This window comes from Lichenostomus cassidix, chromosome 17 (genome assembly GCF_008360975.1).
Source record: "Lichenostomus cassidix isolate B80296 chromosome 17, HeHo_3.0, whole genome shotgun sequence".
NCBI lineage: Eukaryota > Metazoa > Chordata > Aves > Passeriformes > Meliphagidae > Lichenostomus > Lichenostomus cassidix.
The window spans coordinates 9382706-9405077 of NC_139497.1; the positions used below are offsets into that span (position 1 = coordinate 9382706).

The 22372-nt window shown below is 46.8% G+C and overlaps 1 protein-coding gene across 2 annotated transcripts in view; it reads right to left on the minus strand.

Moving 5' to 3' along the window:
* The window catches only part of PNPLA7 (patatin like domain 7, lysophospholipase), a 123859-nt gene that overhangs the window by 52661 nt on the left and 48826 nt on the right, over nucleotides 1-22372 (minus strand). For both annotated transcript variants that reach the window (XM_085076430.1, XM_085076429.1), the window contains exons 20-22: nucleotides 21096-21209; nucleotides 8240-8300; nucleotides 5581-5730 (exon numbers count right to left, since the gene is read on the minus strand). In XM_085076430.1, the coding sequence (XP_084932556.1) occupies nucleotides 5581-5730; nucleotides 8240-8300; nucleotides 21096-21209 (325 nt within the window). The remainder of the gene's footprint in view (nucleotides 1-5580; nucleotides 5731-8239; nucleotides 8301-21095; nucleotides 21210-22372) is intronic.

The following is a 22372-nucleotide window of genomic DNA, read 5'->3' on the forward strand; positions in this document are numbered from 1 at the left end:
TTTTTCAGTACAGAACTAAGAATTCCAGGAAAAAGAAGAGAAGGAAAAGCTGGCAAACAGCAGAGGTTTGGTTCATTTTCTCTGCTAAGAAACAAGGACACTGAAGAGAAGGGCGGCAGCAGCCCTGCAGCAAAGCTTCCAACCTCCTCTCCCAGTGAGGGGAAAACAGCATCACACAAGACAAAAAATCCTCCCTTTCCTTCCAGGGTTGAGCAAACTACTCACTTTGGTCATTGTTTTTCCCACAAAACATTAATTTCCTAAGATATGCAGGAGCAGAAATACAGGTGTCCTACTTCTAAGTCTAATAAAAACATGGTCCAAAAGTTGCCTCGAGAAATGAGAGGCCAAGAGGGCAAAGAGTGATTTCTGAGGCTCAGAAATGGTTGCAAACCCACCTCACCTGAAAAAACACACCCACATCAAAACACAAGGCCAGCACAAAATTTAGCATAGAGAAATTTTAGCAGAGCAAAGTTACTTGGTTGGACTCTATCAAAAGAAGATTTACTTTTGGCCTAATAAGAGTCTACAAAATTATGTGTCAAAGTCACGTAACTGATAAATTAGATGGATATCAGAGGATCTTGCCCAGCAAAAAATACCAAATTATGCCAGGGGTTCAGGCACCACAGTGAACATTTCACATTTAAATCTAATCTGTGTGTAAAGACAGGCAGAACTGTAATTAAAAACTCCAATAAATTATTAGCAAAGATATTTCAGTGAGCTCTCCAATACATTTTACATTTTTAGAACTGAAAAGAAGGCTTAAATTTAAAGGGCAGAAAGGAATGAGAGAGACACATATGTTGGATTTGAATCCCTCTCTACTTCAGTTTGAAATTCTATGAGATCAGAGGGCTCCCACATAGAACCAGAATTTGCACAGCCATGTGGCGTCTTTTAGCTGGTCTCAGTAAAGGAACAAAAAAATAGTCAGGCAAATACTTTTGAAAAATCTGAACACTGCAGAAGAACTTCTTATCAAAAGATGCTCTCAGCTCTACCAAGATTAAGAGGAAGAGAATTAATAATAAAAATAGACACCATGAACACTGACCAGAATTCATCAGCATGATGAATTGCACAGCAGTAAAACCTGCCCCCCTTCCTGGCACTCCAGCTCAGAGCTGGAAAATTCTGTTCCTGCTTTCTGGAAGTTCTACATTCCACAGCTTCGTTCTTTGGAGACCCAAAGGCCCAGATTGAGAGGAAGGGCTGTGACACTGGAGCCTGCAGCACAGCCAGGGGACAGCAGGGACACAGCCTTGGGGTCACTGTGCCCTGCAGGACCTTCCTGCTCTGCCCGCAGAGCTCAGAGCATTTTCCATTCTCTGTCTCAAGGTGAAGGCATCTCCATACACAGCCAGATCCCAAATAAATCCTTCATCACACAGCTCTAGATAGCAGCAGAGCTGCCCCAGCCCTGGGGAACAGCACAGCAAGGAGCTGGAGCTGCTGGAGAGAGTCCAGAGGAGCTCCAGGATGGGCAGAGGATGGAGCAGCTCTGCTGGGAGGAAAGGCTGGGAGAGCTGGGATTGTTCAACCTGGAGAGAAGCTTTGGGGTGACTGAATTGTGGCCTTGCAGGGCCTGAAGGTACAGAAAAGATGGAGAGAGGTTATTTACAAGAGTTTGGAGAGCCAGGACAAGGGAGAATGGCTTCAAACTGCCAGAGGGGAGGTTTAGTTTAGAAGGAAATCCTTCCCTGTGAGGGTGGGGAGGCCCTGGCACAGGGTGCCAGAGAAGCTGTGGCTGCCCCTGGATCCCTGGCAGTGTCCAAGGCCAGGTTGGACAGGGCTTGGAGCAGCCTGGGACAGTGGAAGGTGTCCCTGCCATGGCAGGGGTGGCACTGGATGAGCTTTAAGGTCCTTTCCAGCCCAGGCCATTCTGTGACTCAAAGCTCCATGGAAGCACAAACATCCCTTAGCATTTAACTGGGACACAAGCACTGTCTGGAAACAATATGTGAATTATCATAAATCCCAGAAACACCAAATGCCAAAGGAAGCAGCACAAATGGGTTGGGGAAAGCTGTGGGTGGTCCCACACGCTGGTGCTCCCTGTGTGCAGAATGCACCCCTGATGGAGAGCAGGCTGCTCACCTGAGCTGTTCCCATTACAAATCAAAACATTAAAAAAAAAAATTGGAAAAAAATGCAATCAAACATACAAAAAATAATAAAGCAACGAAACCACTAAGCCCTGTCTCATTACATGCAAAAGTGTTTGAGGATTTTATTTCTGGGGGAAGGAAGACTCTGAACACTTTTCCAGTTTTTGTGGACAGTATATATTCACTATCAGACCGAGATTTTCTATTTATTATTTTTATATTTCTTTAATAATACAGAAGTAGCTATGAATTACAAAAAAAAATAAATCCTGTTAAATAGATTAACCTGCAGCTAGCTCCAATTCCAAGCACTGCCCACAGCCTTCTCATGCCAATTCCAGTTCCAGGAAAAGGAAAAGCACTTTTTAATTGTTGTATTACATGACAACCCAGCCTGCGTTCCCACCAGGACTGGGCTCAGCCTGATCCCAAGGCAAGGCTCCTTCCCAGAGCTGCAGCAGCTGATGATTCCTGCAATGATCTCTGTTTCTGCTGCATCCTCCTAATTCCCTCTATCCTCATCTCCAGTCTGCAGCAGGGAAATTCAAGGCATCACTGCAATATTCAGCTAAGTTCATATTAACAGGAAGGGGAAGGAATTTTCTATAATGAATGTATTTAGTTGCAAAAGAAAGCTAAAACCAGCTGCTCTTCCCTCCCCACATACTAAGGCTGCTCTCCACTGCTCTGGAACGTATTTGAAGCCCAGAGCAATGAAATTACATGGATCAAATGTTAAATATGGATTAAATGTTAAGTATTGTAATCAGATGCTGCCATTTAACTTACAATTAGAAAAAAGGTTGGTTCAAGAAAAGAACCAAAACATAAACACCAAAAAAACCGTGAATAGCAGCAAATCTACCCAGCAAACCCCCTTATTTTCCAAACTAGGAATACTGAGAGTTCCTTCAGAAAAGATTCTCAGTGAAGCTCTCTCAAGGACATGAACACCTCTCATTCCCATGAAGCCAGGGCAGGTCTGATCGGGTCACACCCAAAGCCCAAGTGCTGCTGAGCCCAGCTGGGAGCTCAGAGAAATGCTCAGGTGGCAGCAGCTGCTCAGCCAGGCCCCAGGGCAAACCTTTCCACACGGAATCATGGAATGGCTTGGGCTGGAAAGGACCTTAAAACTCATCTCATTCCACCCCTGCCATGGCAGGGACACCTTCCACTATCCCAGGCTGCTCCAAGTCCTGTCCAACCTAGCCTGGGACACTGCCAGGGATCCAGGGGCAGCCACAGCATCCCTGGGCAGCCCATGTCAAATGTGCAGGTGAACAGCAAGACAATCTGAAAATAAATCAGAATTTCACTTCACTACTCAGTTCATTTTTTGTTGCAAGAAGACAGAACAAAAAAATCATTCTCAAACCCAGCCCCTTCCCTGAAAGGAAAGCAACATCCACATGTGGCTCCCAGCACCTTGTGAGGCACTGAGAAGGAACACCAAACAACCCACAGGCAAAGGGGAAAAGAGAAAATATAAAGGCTACAAGTTAGAAAAAACAGGAGGAAAAAAGAGAATGCTGCTTCTGCTAAATAAAGAAAGAAAACCTTCAGGCTGCCAACAACCCCAGCAGAGCTCTGCAGAGGCTCTGCACTGCCTGGGAGCTCCGTGGGGCTGAGGGAGCTCAGGCTGGGTGAGGAGCAGTGCCTGCTGAGGCCACAGAGCTCCTGTGCCAGCGGTGCTGGGGACAGATGGCTCCCTGTGTTTTCCCACAACACTTTCCTCTTCCCACTGCAGCCGTCTGCTCCCTTTTGGCAACAGCTCCAGGTGCCAAGGGTGTACAGAACCATCTCGAGCTGCCAAGCACTGCACAGGGCAAAGAGAAGGAAAAGGGTGAGGGAGGAGAGGCTGAGTGACCCCACCAAACCCTCTCTGGCACATTCCTGTTGCTGTCAGCTCAAAATGGGCATTTTTATTCTGAACAGTCCATCTACCTACTTAAGTTTCTGTTTGTTTTATTTACAGGCTCTTAGTGTTGTCACACATCAAAACAAGCTGGCAATGATCCCTAAGGAGTCCCCATTAGCAACACAGCTCCATTATGGATGGAACATTTTTCTGCCATCTCAAAATAATAAGAATCTTCAAACACCCACAAGTTCTCACAGTACCAAGTCTCCACCACAAGCTGCACACAAATTCAGACTTCAGAAGGTTAAAGAGCTCAAGCACCATCAGCTTTTTTCCTGTGCCTGTTCACCCAGAAGATTTTTAAGCACAAACAGGAGAGTCAGCTCCAGACACCAAAGGTCAAAAACAAAATAACCAAAAAATGTAAGTGGTTACACCTCAAGCACCAGATAACCTGTACTTATAAAAATTATAAGCCACGAGAGAACAGACTAATAATTCCTCAAAGGACTACAGAGATTCACTGAAGAAATCTGTGACAGCATTTGAGGATGAGAAGAGGATGTTCAGGAAATGTCAAATAGCAGTAATGAACATAAAATGAATTCTGAATTAAATGCATGGGTTTGTGAGCAACTGGAACTTGCACAAGCAAGTTCACCCATGGATAAAGTAATTAATGACTCAACCATGAGCTGAACACATGGTGTCGTGAGCATGAGACAGACAAACAAGCTGGCAACAAATGGGACAATGATTTCAGACTAAACTTTGGATTTCCAGTGCCAATCTGGATCTCCTCCACAAGCCTCTTCCACCAAGTCTTATGCTTATCACTCGTGTACAACCCCAACACAAGAAAACTGCCTAAGAAACCCTTTGCTGCATGAAGCTTTTCAACTGAGGAGGCCTGGAAGAGTCTCACCTAGAGCTGGAGAGAATCAGACTCTCAGGGCCATGGGAACAATGCCCTGGTGTGGGATGTGTCTCCTGGAGTGCCTTAGGGGTGCTGAGCACAGCCAAGACAAGGGCCAGACAGGCTGGTGAGTATTTCTAAGTCATTAAGACTACAGAGTTTTCCACCAGATTTAAATGCACATTAGGGATGGAAATAGAGAAGCAAGAAGCCATGAAAAGGGCTGATTCTGACCACTGCTGTAGAATCACAGAACGGTTTGGGTTGGAAATAACTTTAAATATCACCTGTCCATGGGGCAGGGACACCTCCCACTATCCCAGGTTGTTCCAGCCTGGCCTTGGGCACTTCCAGGGATCCAGGGGAACCACAGCTTCTCTGGGCACCCTGTGCCAGGGCCTCCCCACCCTCACAAGAATTTCTCCCTAATCTCTGATCTAATCCTGCCCCCAGTTTATAACCATTCCCCACTGTCCTGTCACTATCTGGCCATATAAAAAGTTCCTCTCCCTCATTTTTTATAGGTCACTAGAAGCCCACAGGATTCTCCCCAAAATCCCCTCCCCAGCCCTGTGCCCATCCCCAGGCACTGCTCCCCCAGTGCAGCAGGAACCCAACAGTCCCTGGCCATGCCCCTCTCAGTGACAAGCAGGGTTTGTTTCCTGGGCTGCCCCACGGGCACTCACCCACAGCGCTGAGGGCGTGCTTCAGCTCCAGGGTGAAGGCCGTCAGCGGCACCTCCTCCGACACCGGCATGATCGCCACCGTGGACAGGTTGCTGGCAGGATTCCCGGCGTCCCACTTGCTGCTGGAGCTGTGCAACCCCAGAGGGTGACCTGCCCACAGAGAAAACACTTGCCATCAGTCAGCCAGGCTGCAAACAACGGGATGTCACCTGCAGGCAGGAGGGGAGGTGGCACTGTGTCACCAAACTGCTCCACGGCAGAGGAATGTAACATATTTGTGTTCTCTCTGTGAGAGCAGAGTTGCCACATATTTCATCTGAAGAGGATGAAGATCAATTGCCATCAGTTTTGGTTCATGGTACAGCATATGTGGGTTGAAGTTAGGCAATGTTAAAAATACGCCAGGGATACTTTAAATGAAACATGGATTTACCTGACCCAGGAAGACAAAGACAAAAGGCACTTTAAACACCTCTACCACAATGTTGGAACTGCTTTACCCACAGGAGGAGTTAGCTTAACTAACAAAACCCAAAACTTGCTGTCAGAATTAAAATTCCTGAAAGTTAACAAACCGTTTTTAATGGTATTCCTAAGCAAGGAAGTAAATACCTGCTTTCAACAAAGCTCCTACAGAAAATGTGTACTTCCACCTGTTTTCACCTCTTTCCAAGATGCAGAGGTTTACAGATATGGGCTCAGGAATATTAAAATAATATACAGAACTTCTGCAGTAGCAGCAAAGTACCTGGGAACTATCTCTAATATAATTTGGTGAGTAAGGAGAGAGAGTCTGGGCAGGGGAAAAGCAGTTTTTGAGAGAAATCTGCAATGCATGTGAGAAAGATCAAGATATTCCCAGACAGCTTAGAGCAGGTAAAGGTCAATGTTCTACAAACTGTTCTTATTCTGATACTGTTCTTTTCCTCTCTAGCTGAGCCTTCTCAGCCAATCTCACTCTGCTGCTAATGCCTGTCAACTCAGCTCCAAGTACACAAAACATTTTGAGTCTAAGTTGGGATTTCACATCCTGCTTATCTCATTTCACCCAGCAAAGGCCTGAGATGTACCACCAAGATGAATTCTTGAGCTGAGCATATGGAAATGCTTGATATCCCCTGTGAAAGGCTCAATGCCAGAGCACAGTACACTGCAGGACACAAAGAAATATCAGATAAACCTGTTTTGAAATATATTCAGCAATTGAGTTATTCATTTCCAATGTTCTAAAACAGCTCTGCACAGAACATTAAATAGTTTTCCCCACTCCTTTTGGTGATCTTCAAGAAGATATCTGTAGGTTCAAAGAGGTGACACATCACAGCTCAACCCCTTCATCTCCACAGGCTCTTCCCCTCCTCAGAACTTCAATGGTGATTCTCTGAACTCCTGCTACTCTCACTAATTTTCCTCCCACTTACTCTGTTTTCCCCATTTTGTCCTGATTCCCAGGCATGTCCTGGGCACAGAGGCATTTCAGCAGGCACAGAAGTTTAAGTACAATTATCACCAGGCATTTTTGCACAAGTGATTGTGCCCAGGAAGCTGAGCAGTGAAGAAGGAGCAGATTTCCCTTCCCCAGACTGCTCTGAAACAGGAAAGTGGGTGACCTTCATTCTCAGTCTCCTTGGAATTGTGCAAAACTTGCAATTGAAGTAATTAAAACCCCCCAACCAGAGAAAACCCAAACAATCCTCAGCATCAAAGAGCCCCACAACACCCTCAGTAGTTAACAGGCATCTGTTTGCTTTTAAAAGCTGCTCAAGAAAATTGGGAAAATTCCCTCCTACTCCCTTCAGTCAGTAAAGAGACTTTGTGTTGGCACTGCCACCAAAACAAAGCTTCAGAACCAACCCAAGGCAGGCCATTTCCTCCCAGACAATTCATTAAAATACTGCAAATACAGGCAAATTCAGTCAGTCTCTGCTGATGCTGCTCAGCACAGTGCTCTGATTCCAGCCCATTAGAGCTGCTATTTCCAATGCTCCCTTTACATTGCTCTTGCAAGAAATTCCAAGGAAATTTCACTGCACACAGGCAGGAACACTTCTCTATCTCAACTGGGAATCATTTCATTCCCACACTCAGTTAACCATGCTCTGCCAAAACCCACATGTGTACACAGATATCATAAAATCACCTCTGACTTGTGCCTACAGCTGTTACAGACCACAGAATCCCAGACTGCTTTGGGTTGGAGAGAAGCTTAAAGATCATCCAGTCCCATCCCTGCCATGGGCAGGGACACCTTCCATTATCCCAGGCTGCTCCAAGCCCTGTCCAGCCTGGCCTTGGACACTGCCAGGGATCCAGGGGCACCACAGCTTCTCTGGGAATTCCATCCCAGCCCCTCCCCACCCTCCCAGCCAGGAATTCCTTCCCAATATCCCACCTCTCCCTGCCCTCTGGCAGTGAGAAGCCATTCCCTGTGTCCTGTCCCTCCATCCCTTGTCCCCACGTCCTCTCCAGCTCTCCTGGATTTCCTTTAGGCACTGGGAAGAACTCTTAAGTTCTCCCTGGAGCCTTCTCTTCTCTAGGCCAAAATTGAGCAAGAAATTTCCTTTCCAAGTATGCACTGTCTGTTTCCAAATTTAGGGATGCAAGTCTGGCTCCAAGGAAGCCCCAGCATCAATGGGAATAGTCCAGGAATGAGTCTTACCTCCCTGCTGCAGACTGCCAAGAATCTTCTCACCCAGCAAGTGAATAAGTCTGGTCACAACCTGGGAGGGAAAGAAAAAAAGAAACATTCAGGCAGAATGTACTGAAAGTAGAGCATCCACATGGAGACTTCCAAACTTTTTGAAGATGTTCCCTCAAGATGAACCACACAGAGATGAGGGTTTGTAGCTGTAGCCTCTTTCCTGGCTGTAATGTAGGGTGACTGATCATTTGTCTTGATTTCTCCTACCTTGTTTTCCTTTAATTTGGAAAAACAAGAAAACAAAACAACCCCAGAAAAGGCAGGATTTAACTTGCTTTAGGAAAAAAAAGAAGAAAAAAAACTGATTATTTGGGGAAACGTGTCAAATTGCATTTTCAGCTCTCCTCATTTCCCTCTGCAGTTCACCTGCACCTCTAAGTCACCCTCACTGCTCAGTGGGTGCTGCACAGCTACACCTTTTGTAGGTGCTAAAGGCTCAAAAAGGTTCAAGTCTGTGGTCAAACATCCTTCCCCAGTCCTGGTGCCACCTGACCCCCTGTGGACCAATTTAAAACATTTGGAAAAATCAAAGAAGGGATAAACACACCCCCTAAACACCTGCAGAATCAAAACAAACTCCCTAAGAAATTGCTATCCCACTCTAATCATGCTTGGCTGGTAATTCATGTTTGAAGGCACAGATGTTCTCCCAGCTGTTTTTTCCAGCAAGACTCACATCAATATAAACTAATATTCCAATAGCCAAATGTATTTCCAAACTGACAAGCCTCTCTCCAACACGAACAATCAATAATTCCTGACAAGTGAGGTAGCAGAAGACTAATCATTGCAATATCAAAAAGTGACAGACATGGAAAATGCAGCATTTATTCTGAAAGCTCTCCACAGATGTTTTACCAAATAACGAAAAGAGTTATTTAAATGCATTAAGGATTAATAGAGCAATCATTAGATATTCTCCCCCAGACAAATAATTCAAGGTCAAAATAGCTCAGGAGGACATAAAAAAACCCCAACATTGCCACGACAAAAATTCTCCACAGTTACCAAGCAAAACAAGCAGCAGCCAGGTTACCTGGGCAAACACACTGTTCCCACAAGAACAGGCACTGCAGGATGCACCTTTCAATTAGAGGGCCATAAGGCAGGTCAGAATGCCCACCTGAATCATTTCTACATTCTGCTTTAAAAATGAAATCTAAATTGCCCAGAACTATGAAACGCTGTGGATGAAACACTAATTTATTTTAAGTCCTCTATGGAAAATGGAAGAAGAGCAAACAGGAATCTTCCAGCACAGGGTGACTTGTAGTGGAGCACAGCAAAAGAGCTAACCAAGGTTATTTCAGGCATTTCCCAGCATGGTTTGGGGTGGAAAGGACCTTAAAGCCTATCCAGTCGAACCCCTGTATTGAGCAGGAACATCTTCCACTATCCCAGGCTGCTCCAAGCTCTGTCCAGCCTGGCCTTGGACACTGCTGGGGATCCAGGGGCAGACACAGCTTCTCTGGGCACCCTGTGCCAGTTCTGCCCCACAGCAAACTCCTGAAGATGCCACATCAACATCTCCTCAGAGACCAGGATAAACCTCTTTGGAGTCCCTCATTGCCCCAAGAGCAGACACACAGTGTCCACACCCACTGCCACCAACGTGGGAATGACAGCAGGAAAGCTCCCAGCCTCCTGCCTCATCCTGGAATCTCAGACAGCAGACAAAATGCTTCCATTTCTCCAAAATACAACAGAATGTGATGATCAGCCAAGCAGACAATTTGTTACCACCTCAACACCACTGAGCTCCGTGGCTCTGGGATTCACTAACAGCACTGTGTGTGGCTATGGAAAACATCCCCAACCATGGGGAACAGGGAGGGAAACAGGGAATTCTTAACAAAAATAGACTGATCACCCTTGCTGAGGGAGATAACCTGCCCCAGAGCACATTTGCTGTACCCAGCTCACAGGCTTCACCTAAACCTGCAGAAGGATATCAAGACTTTCCTTCAGCAGTTTCGGGAGGTGCTGTGAACATTTTACACTTCTGAAGCACTTAAGCATCAGAATTTTAATTACTTACTAAACCCATCTCCTATATTTATAACTTTTTCAGCTTTACAGGCAGCTAAGGAGAGCTCCAGCTAAGTTACAAAATATGTCCAAGGTTAATGATGGAACTAAGAATAGAACCTATTGGTCTCATTTTCCAGTTGGCTGCTCCTGTTACTGGGAAATATTATTTGTCTTGTTTGCCGGAGCAAACCTTACAGCCTTGGTATGTATAGATAGGGAAAATTATTTCCCTGGTGACTTTGTACAACAAGCAGAGCTGCTCCCCAGAACGGGATGAGTCACTCTGTCGCAGTCATGGCAACGTCCAAGGAACATCAATTCGGGATCCAAGCTCGGAACTGAAATTTTCACCGAGTTTTATATTACATACACCAGATATCCTTCCACAAAAAGGCAATGTTTTCCTTTAAAAGAGATTTGTCCATCCTTCTGAGGGAGAAGTCAATACAAATCACATCCCTCCATGGACAGCAGACCTGACCTGATCGACCCACAGCCTTCCCTGTGCAGGGCAGAGGGAGCAGCTCTCCCCAAAGCCAGGGCAGCTGGGTAGAACTGAAAACCAACAGGAAAAATTCATCCTTCAGGTTTCCAAGCCCTTTTGTTCTCACTCCCACACAGCAGCAGGGCATGGGAAGGAGCAGCACAGCTCAGTGCAATGCTAGAGACAACAAGGAAGCCAAGGGATGTGGGAGAGAACCAGGATAGCTTGGGCAGAGAGGAGAAGGAACAAGCAGGAATTAGCCCTTGGGCTAGGAGCAAAATGACAGGGATTGAAGGGAAACAGCTATTCCAAGTGTGCCTGGAGGAGATGGAGGCACAAGGACAGGTAACAGGGTGGGTACCTCAATGAAGAATCTGGGCTGTGACTCAGCAGTCTCTTATCCCTTATCCCTCCTGTTCAGCTGCATTTTGTAGGAAATTCAAGGTGGGGCTCAGTCTCTTCTCCCAGGTAAGAAGTGATAGGACATGAGGAAACAGCCTCAAGCCTGGGGAAGTTTAGCTGGATATTAGGAAAACCTTCTTCACTGAAAGAGTGCTCAGGCACTGGCACAGCTGCCCAGGGCAGTGGTGGAGCCATCATCCCTGGAAGTGTGGATGTCACTTGGGGACAGGGGTTATTGGTGATCATGGTGGGACTGGGAGTGGTTGGACTTCATCTTGGAGGGCTTTTCTGACCTTAACAATTCAAGACTCTATGGAAGCTCTGGGAACTGGCAGTGAAGCCTTGGGCAGAGGGATAGGGCAGGAGCTGGACTGATTCTAGAAGCCACAGTGAGTTTCCATCCTGGGGGGTGCAGCCCCCAGCACTGTCCACACTCCTGAGCCAGGGACAGACTGGGCACTGCTTCTCCCACAGCCTTCTGCCCCTCTTCCCATGGAAATGCCAGTCCTTCCCAAGCCCAGTTCCCAAACAGCCCCGAACACTTCCCAGACATCTGCACAAGCAAAATTCTCTCATTTCCAGGGTGTCACCTCAGCCAGGGCTAGACAGCCTTCCCAGTCGGAAGCGTCTGGCATGCTCATCCCTACGGCACATCCTGGATTTTACAGCCTCTCCTAGCATCCAAGCACCCAGCCCTGCAAACACCCCTCCTGCTGGCACAGCATCAGGCAGCTCCCATTTAAGGCTTGAAGAAAAATCTGCAGGAAGGCACCGAGTCAGAGCCCAGACTGATCAAAGAACACCAGGAGGTTCCTAAATTAGGCGAGGATCGTTAATTGTCTGTAAAGCAAATGCAACTCTTGGACCCCTCGTGCTGGGGATGGAGCTGAGCTTGGTTGAGTTGGTGAGGAAGTTGAATTAATCCTTCCTCATGATTGGGAACAGCAGCAGCAGTGAGTGCACTGGGCTCAGTTAATCACAGTTAATGACTGTGACCACTAACGAGCAGCAGAGCTGTGCATTGGACACTTGGCTGTCAGGACAGATCTGCTCAGAGCTCCCCCACCCAAAGTGTGCCAGGGGACACAGCTGCCCACCCTCTGCTCCTGCCCAGGTGACTCAGGAAGGTCACAGAGCACCTAAAGAGGCACTACAGCAGCTCATGGAGTGCATTTGGAGCCATGGGTCTGCCTGGGTCAGGGAGATGACCAAGCTGACTACCAAAAATACCCTCAAAAATATCCTCAAAGCAGAAAAAAACCCTATTCTCCTGAACTTATGTGAAAGTTTTCAGGCCAGAGGGATTGCAGGTCTAAAAAGCAGAGTAAATCTCCATCTCAGAAGCTATTTGGGGCTCTGGGTGCACCAGTGCCATTGACCTAAACCCTCCCTAAACCCCTCCTGCTCCCACAGACCCCACTGCAAGTGTCAGCTCATAGCCCTGGCCCAGAGCAGGATGGTCAGGTGAGATATTTTACAAGGGAAATACCCATTCCCCCTCCTCCTGCCACCCACTCCCCTCTCCAGATGAACTCCCCAGAACATTTTTGTGCAGGGCAAAAGAGGACGAAGAGTTTGTTTCTCAAATGGTGTTGGAAAGCACTTCACTCAGAGCAATTCCACCCCTGACCCAGCTCACCACTCAGCACCTCATCTACCTGCAAACATCTTGTCTTCCTGCCTGTTTCTGGATCCACTCCATCCTAGTGAGACCCACTCAGGCTCTCTCAGCACCCCAAAATCCCCCAGGTCTCTCCTATGGAACATGATAGTCTGTGCCTGCAGCTGCTACAGAAAAGGTTCTGGGAAACCATTAATTCTCCCTCTGCTTAACTAATGTTCAATTACTCCCCAGACCTGCAGCCTCTGCATTCATGGCAGGGCAAGGCCTAAGCACCACATCCCAAGGGGCAGTATTTCCTTCCTTTAGGATGATTTATTCCTCTTTCAAAAGCAGGATGTGGCCAGGCAGGATTTCAGCTCTGCTATTGATGGTGCCAGCACAGAGCTGAGTGCTCCATCCATCCTGGGGCTGAGGTGTTATCAGAGCACCACTTGCTCCACAGCCACTCTAATTCCCACACCAAGAGGTTACAGTCACTCTGCAGTGCTGCATTTCCTATAATCCCTTTAAATATTTCAAACTATTACCTATCCCTGCTAATCTTCCAATGCTGGGTTCTGGTTAAAGCTTTTGTTCCTATTCAGCTGTGAAACTCAAGAGCTGCTTTACAAAAAGCTCTTTTGAAAGTGATTTTCATGAGAATTCAGCTGTAAAATATTTTCCTATGGATATTTATTTAGTTCTGTGAATACTATGGATTGGCTGGCAAATTGATTATCTGCTGATAGACAAATTTTCCAAACAAAGCTTGTTCCCATTTTAGGTAACTTTTGAGTTAGAGAAAATTATATCTGAAGGGAGCCTACAAGAAACATGGAAAGAGACTCTTTACAAGGGCCTGGAGTGCCAGGACACAGGGAATGGATTCCCAGTGCCAGAGGGCAGAGTTAGATGGGATATTGGGAAGCAAATCTTCCCTGTAAGGGTGCTGAGGCCCTGGCATAGGGTGCCTGGCAGTGATCCCCTGGATCCCTGGAAGTGTCCAAGGCCAGGCTGGACAGGGCTTGGAGCAGCCTGGGATAGTGGAAGGTGTCCCTGCCCATGGCAGAGGGTGGAATGAGATGAGCTTTAAGGTGCCTTCCAATCCAAACCAGATTGGAATTCTAAATCAGGGAAAAATTTCACAAAATTGACACAAATATTGAAATTCACAGCAACAATTCACAGATGTAAGATCCCGAATGCTACAAACTCCTTTTAGTTACAACAGCAGCATCTTATATAAAAACATATACAAGAACAAAACATACAAACCCCAAACTAAAAGATACATTCATCACCTGAGCCCTACCCTGTACCAAGGTTCAGCCTTAATTGTACATGATTTTAAATCAAAGCTCCTGTGCAAGGAAACAAAGAGCCAGGAGGTATCACCATCCCTGCCAGCACTGTCTCCCTGCAGGTTCCTGGGCCAGGAGAGCAGCCTTGGCTGAAGGAATCAACCTGACATGGCTGTGTCCTGTACAGCCAAGAGGGGTGTGCAGCCCTGCAAAGCTGAATGGGGTTTTCCCTCTGGATCCTCCACCCTCACCCAGACCCAGCAGACCAGGATGCTGCAGAGAACAAGATGCCTTGGAGGGGAGCTGGGGACTCTCTCCAGTGACTCTGAATTCTAAAAATAAGAGACTTTGTAGTTAAGCTTTTAAAACTTCAGCCATCTACAAGGTCACCCCTAAACAGAATCCTCTATCACAGAGCCTCCTGAGCTGGAGGGATCCACAATGATCATCAAATCCCACTCCTGTCCCTGCACAGACACCCCAACAACCCCACCCTGTGCATCCCTGGCAGCATTGTCCAAACACTCCTGGAGCTCTGGCAGCCTCAGGCTGTGCCCATTCCCTGGGGAGCCTGGGCAGTGCCCAGCACCCTCTGGGGGAAGAACGTTTCCCTTATACCCAACCTAACCCTCCCCTGACAAAGGTCATTGGTCAGCAGAGAGAAGAAATTAAATATGTTAAATAAGAATCTACTGGTGCCTTCACAGCAGGGTATTGCAGAGCTTCACATCCAGATGTGATTGAGTTAAAGCACCTGTAAAAGTGCCACACAGACCCTGGGAATGAGCTGCCATGAAAAATAGGCCTGCCAAGGGTTTTCTGCTCAAAACAAAACCAATTGGAGTAAAATAGACCAAACAGCCATTTTACCCACAAAAATCCACAGAACAGCTTCTGCTCTTTCCAGGAGCTGAGATTATCCCCTACCTGCTTTCTTAAGGGCTTTTTCTAAGGGACAAGAGAGGAGGAGAGGTAAATTAGATCCTCAGCTTGAATAAAACCAGGGTGTTATTGAAGCTTCACATGGCCCCAGATCAGAAAAACACAGGCTTGTCCTGGAATCAGGGAGCTTAGCAAGGGGGCTCCGACTGAAACTTGTGATGTTTGATCAGCGCCGTGACAAAGCAAATCCTCCATGCTCCCTCACAACAATCCCTGGCACCTTTTCAAATGCTGCTGAAGCTTTATCCTGGGGCTGTTTGAGCTTCTAACGCTTGGGATCAATCGTGTCTTGAAGAAAAATGTCATTCTGGCAGCGGTGCTCTGATTAAACCCCCCTGCTCCTGCCTGCCTCACTCAGTGACCACAGTGCTCCCACTGAATTCCTTCTGTCCTCCTCACATCCACTCCTCCTACAGTCGAGGAACACCTCTTGGACTGGACCAGGAGGACAAACACAGAAAAATCCAGAAGCTCAGCCTCTCCTGACCTATTCCCCAATGCCACATCAAGCTTAAGCCATGACGCACAATCTACCCAAATTCCTGTGGGCAGCATTTTGAAAAGAGGGCACTTTACAGAGCTCACTTTGTAAAAGAGATAACCCTGGGGAAGGCTCCAGCCACTTCAGAGAGCCTCTGGTTCAAATACACATATAAAGATAGCAGAAATCCAGTTGGAGATGGATGACAGGTTCTGAATATATTTAAACCCCAAGGGCAGACTCAGAGAATTAAAAGAAAGATGAAGAAAAGCTCTTTCTATTTTTCAGCACGCGTTTCCAGCACGCCAAAGGTTGTCTCACAGTTCAGCCCCCACAGCTCCCAAGCAGTTTCTCAGCACCATTTCCATCAGCAACCAGCAGGTCTAAATTTCAAGTTAGAATTCTAAAAACTAACTCAGCTCAGGAGAGGCAAAGCTAATCTAGGAAATGTGATCCCAGCTCTGCAGCGATGTTGGAACATCTCTGTGATCTGCTCACAGATTTCTGTGCTCTCGCTGCTGCCTCGACGCTGCTTTGCGGTGCCAGGAATCGTGAGCTGCTTCCCTGTCCTACTTTCCAGAACCGAAGGCAGGGATGAAAATAGAAAGAATCAATTCCTTTTCCCTCCTGCAAGGCTGGAAAGCTTCAAATGGCACCAGAAATGAGCACGGAGGCTGTCAGGAGCAAATGCTCTGGCTGGCAGAGAGCCACGAGGGCTGTGCTGGAGAGCTGGGGGCATCAGGGTGGACAAAATCATAAAGTTTGGCACCATGGACCACTTTCCATTGGGAATGTCTAGGATGCCATATCCAGAGTGAATCAAGGTCGAGATGCTTTCCTGAGCAGCCAGACGATGTAGGCTTGAGTGCAGACTGAGCAGGATCTAGAAATCAACATCTGTCATTTCTGGGCACATAATCTGAAGTTTTGGCTGTTATTTATAACTGAGGTCAGGCTCCCCATGCTCACCCATCTGTTTCAGCCCTCGGAATAACCTGGGCTATGGTGGCTCACATGGTTGAACCCAGCAGATCAGCTCCTCTCTCTCTCAGGACCAAAGCAGCTGCCCAGGAGACAAAACAGAAGGCACTCATATGGATCCTCCCCAAAGATCAGCCATGCCACTTCTCCAGATTGTAGCTCAAGGAACTGGAATGACTGCCTGGACTAACAGAGCACGATTTCCCTCATTTCACACAGCTCTCCCTGGCAAGCACCACCCACGTCCTACAATTTTCTTACGCACCAGGTAATGTTTTCTTACAACGCACTCCGGAGTTGGAACCTTTCCTGGATCACCTACAAACACAGCATGGCTGAGGGGAAGTCTGCAGGATGGAGTCCTCCCACTGACTCCTAAAATTAAAGGGTTTTTCACCCTTCATAGGCACTCTCTGGAGCCTCCTCATGAGGGGGCAGCTCCAATCTCTGCTCTCTGGGACAGGGACAGCACCCAGGGAATGGCTGGAGCTGGGCCAGGGCAGGTCAGGTTGGAGATCAGGAAAGGTTCTTCCCCCAGAGCGTGCTGGGCACTGCCCAGGCTCCCCAGGGAATGGGCACAGCCTGAGGCTGCCAGAGCTCCAGGAGTGTTTGGACAATGCTGCCAGGGATGCACAGGGTAGGACTGTTGGGGTGTCTGTGCAGGGACAGGAGCTGGGCTGGGTGATCCTGGTGGGTCCTTCCAGCTCAGGATTCTCTCTGGTTCCATGGATCTAGTAAAGCTCAAGGGTAACAAACTGAGAGGGAAATCCAAGCTCAGGAACTGCCCAGGTTTTGGCTGTTAACACACACACACTGTTTAGGTACTACTGCCTAAGGTTCTACAGCCTAGGAAGCTGCCAAGAGAAACACCAGAAAAAATCCAGTTGTCCCTTGACTAAGAGAGGATTTCACCTGCCTCAGGGGATCAGCACCACTGTTTGATCACCACCCACCAAGTGAGACCCATGATTACCCTCACCAGGCAGTGCAGGAGCATGGAGCTGATAGAAGTAGAGTTGCTTTTTGTCCCTCTAATAGCTGTTTTTCTGCTTTGCAGAGGGAAATCCTCCACCATTCCAGTGAATCACCAGCCAGCTCTTCCTACCCAGTCAATTATTTCAGAACTATTGCACCTGCTATCCCTTCATTACTTTATTACTTCTGCTTGAATGGGGAAAACAACATCATAAACCCTGTGTATAAATCACTCCACTAGAGTAACAGCCAAGAAAATAGGACAGAGAGAATTCATTTGGTCCAAGCATTACTTCACTGATCATTTTAGAAGAGGTTATAAAAACAAGTAACAATCTTTCAGCCTTTCTGTGGAGCAGAATCAGCTTTTTCTCACTACCCAACTGCTGCCATTTCAGCTCAGTCCCAATTGCTCTGTTCCAGTGTGGTGAGCAGCTTCTGCCCTTGCTGGCACAAGGATCTTTATACATCTGAAAATAGCTACCATGCCTTCCCCTAACCTTTCACAGGCTTTTTGTCTTTATAGGTCAGTATTTCTAACCAGCACCATTTTGTCCTCCAGACTGCCTTCCTTTGGTCTGCCTCTGCCTTCAAAAGTGCTGCCACAAGCTGGTGCTGAAGCTTTTCCAGCAGCAAGGACAATGTCAGGATTTCTCCACTCCAAAAAGCATTCTGCTAGCATAGTTAATATTTTTTGCAACTGCATGACACTGTCCAGGCATGAGCAGCTTTTGATCTTCTGATGCCTGGATTCTTTTTCTAAGAAACAGTGAAGCAGCCCCTGTCCTCTGCACACCATTTATGAGCTTCCAGCTCAAACCCTCATCTCCAGTAAAATCCTGTAAAGTTTACTTTGCATGTTCTGGTTGTCTCAAAATTTTCAACCCTATAGTTTCGCTCCATCAGTTCTTCAATTCTCTCTCTCATTTCTGTCCTTTCCTACCTGCATCAAAAGCAGCCTGGGCAGCAGGACAGGGGGGATTCTGCCCCTCTGCCCCCTCAAGTGAGACCCCAGAGACCTGCAGAGCTGCCCCAGCCCTGGGGAACAGCACAGCAAGGAGCTGGAGCTGCTGGAGAGAATCCAGAGGAGCTCCAGGATGAGCAGAGGATGGAGCAGCTCTGCTGGGAGGAAAGGCTGGGAGAGCTGGGATTGTTCACCTGGAGAGGAGAAGCTTTTGGGTGACTGAATTGTGACCTTGCAGGGCCTGAAGGTACAGGAAAGATGGAGAGAGATTATTTACAGGAGTTTGGAGTGCCAGGCAAGGGGGAATGGCTTCAAACTGCCAGAGGGGAGGTTAGTTTAGAAGGAAACCCTTCCCTGTGAGGGTGCTGAGGCCCTGGTACAGTGTGCCCAGAGAAACTGTGGCTGCCCCTGGATCCCTGGCAGTGTCCAAGGCCAGGCTGGACAGAGCTTGGAGCAGCCTGGGACAGTGGAAGGTGTCCCTGCCATGGCAGAGGGTGGCACTGGATGGGATTTAATGTCACTCACAACTCAAACCATTCTGTGATGGACCTAACAGACAAAAGGAGAACACATAAAGGCTCTGAAATCATATTAAAATATTTTAAGTTCTTAAGAGAGTCTGAAGGCATTAACTGCATAAATCACCTCCATAAAGTCTATCTTATGTTCCTCTATTTCCAGTGCTGGTTCTAAAATAATCCCATGGGGAAAGGAAAATGTAAGTTCTCACATTTTTTATACCAGCTTAACATCTACGTAGAATTTGGAGACCTCAAACAGCAGCACAAATGTGTCTTTCTAACAACCTGTGTTGCAACACATTTCCTTTAAATATCTATTTTAGCATTTTGTTTCATTGCAACTAATTAGCCAGACTATAGGCAAGTCTAGAGAAAATTAATTCCATACTGGAAAAGGTCAGGAATTTGAGGCTGATGGGCTGTACTCTTTAGACATGGGAAGGCATTTCAATTCTATTACAAATAAATGTTTTGAATTGTGCTATAAATGTAACACTCAAGCTCAATTTTAACAGCAAAGCAAAGAGATTCACAGCTCCACAGAGATCACTGTTCAGGGGAAAACAACTCTGCCAGCTGGCAGAAAGGGAAGAGAGAGAAAAGAGACACCGAAATAAAGTGCTGCCCCAGATAAAGAGGCAGAATTAGAACCCAGCCTTAGTGCAGAGCAGTGTTCAAGGCACTAAGTGTTCAAGGCCAGGTTGGATGGGGCTTGGAGCAACCAGGTCTAGGGGCAGGCGTTCTGCCCATGGCAGGGGGTGGAACAGGAGAAATTCTAAGGTCCCTTCCAACCCAAACCAGTCTGTGGCACTGGTAATTCACAGTCTGTTTACCAGTAACATTTAAAATCATCCACCACACACAGGGGGTTTGAATCCTGCCTGGGTCACCTCCTCCCCTCTGGATCAGTCCCAAGGACAGTGATGGCTAGAAGCAGCTCCAGAGTGAATGTCACATGTTTGGGATGTCCCCAGTTTGTGAGGAGCTCTGTGCTGAGGTTACATTGCTCCCAGCTCCTGAACCTGCCCAGGGAATCTCTTAAATAGAGAGGAATAAACTCACAGCTCCATTCAAGTGAGCTCCAGGGATCAGAAGTTAATAATTCCCAACAGAAGTTCAGAAACACTTTAGGAAAAATAATCCTTACAGGGAAACCAGGACAATTATTTTTTGCTGACATAACTTCTGAATACTTATTGCCATAATTAAATTCTCCTGGCAATAATACAGACAAACCCCCACAGTTTTGGTACAATGAAAATGCCTGAATAGTGGCTTTATATTGTACAGTTTAAAAAAAAGTTGTTATAGGTGCTACGAAAGCAAGAGAATACAAGTATTTGAATTAGGTTTATTATTTTTGCAGGATTTTTTTAAAGAAATCTGGTAAAAAAAAAAAGTGCATGTCTTAAAGACAGCAAAATGAAAAATCAGAAATAATTTGAAGTAACAGCATTAAAGAATTGCCTGTAAGGCCAGTGCAATGATTTAGTGCTTAGTATAATGTCCCTGATGCACTTAGGGAAAAAAGAATCAAATTTCAAGTCCGTCAGTCTCCAAATTTGCAGGAGAGAGATATAATGTCAAGTGAATTAAAGAAGATGGATGAGGTGATGGATTCAAAGGGAGCAATCAGAGTCTTCAGGACACAGCCAGATCTGGCAGTTGCAGAATGAGGATTGACAACCTAAAATAGCAGAAGAGGGAAACCAAGCCCCAGATATTAAAGCTCTGGAAAGAAAGGTACAGAGAAGCAAGGGCTGACTCTGAGCCCCAGCGAGGAGGAGGAATGAATAACATTTTTAAAGGCATTTTAGAAGCCAAACTTCCATTTCCCATCAGTAGCACTAAGTGATTTCCACTTTGCTAACATCCTGCATTTAACAGAACTCCTTCCAGACCCACAGAGCAGCCCTGCAATAAACCTGCAGGGTTTTGTATTGATGAGAGCACAGAGCAGGGAGAGCTGGGCAAGGCTGGGATGGAGCTGCTCAGGCAGACAAGGAGCATGGAATGTTCTCTCAGAATGCATCAGTCCCACAGAAAACCCAGAGGACTCAGTGCTAACAGAGTTTGAGCCTCTCAGACACCCTTTGAGAGAGACAGGGAAATGCTTTTAGTTCCCTTACCTGGGGGAATTTGCGTTTGATGGAGATGAGAGCTCCCTCGGGCAGCTTGGCGAGCTCCGAGTCCCGCACGGCGTGCACGGTGGTGGCTCTGGGCTGGTGGGTCAGGGCCTCCACCTGCAACAGGACACAGCATTGGGGACAATCCACAGCCTGTCCCAAACATGGAACACCTCCCAGCCTGTCCCAAGCACCAGCATGACAGGACTGAACCATTCCCCAGGACTGGTGCTGCTCCCACACAGAGCAGAGCCCTGTCCATCCCATCCCAGGATGTCTCACCCAAGCTGCCCCATTTCTCCATCCCAAATCTCCCAGACACACACTTTGCCATAGGGCAGCTGCAGTTTTGCACAGAAGCAGAGCCCACAGTCCCAGAGAGACTTTTTTCCCAAGAGGAAGTTTTGTCTGAGCTTTGGCAGCCTCACACACCTGCAGAGGGAGGGAAGGAGTTCTTCCAACACCTGCCAGAACAACCACCAGCCTGAACTCAGCACCACAACAACCCTGAGAGCTTCTCATCCCTCACTTCTCATGCTGATGAAGCCAGCTAAGAGCCAGGAAAACCTTATTTCTACACTGCTCCCTCCTTCCTCAATGCTACCCTGAGATACTTCCATTTTATCTCTGGAAGCTGAATGCCAACAACCTTGAAATAACTGAGACTTCCTAAAAATTGAAGAAAGGGCAAGGAAAATCTGTGCCAGAACACACCTCCCTGACCAGTGCCCAATTATTACACCTAGAAACATTTCTTTTATTGACAGTAGAAGTTTATAGGCAAAGATGGCAACACAATGAGAATTAACACAGATTTCTCCTTTTCAGGGAGAACCTGATACCATATAAACAAGAAAAGCAAAATGCAGCTACTCCCCAAATTCCCACTTGTCCCAGACCTGCCACTGCCTCTTGTTTGGAAATGCAGAAATCAAATTCCCTGCTGAAATATATTCCCATGGCTAATGAGTTATCCTGCCAGGAGAGATGGCATCACTCAGAGCTACAACCTTTAATTGCTTAGGAACAGCCTGGTGCTCCCTTTTGGGAGTTCCAGCAGCAGGCAACGTTTATTGGGCTTAAAATCCATAGATCAGCCATTTCAAAAAAACATGGCTGTCACTGTAGCAGCTGAAATTACTGAGGTTAAAACACAAACAGAAAAATCCCTCCTTAACTGAAATGTTCATTTTGAATCAAAGTGAACATGACTTTGCATTTTTAATTTTCCACTAGAAAAAGAAATAAATAATATATCAGCTTAGAGCTGTTTGGGTTGT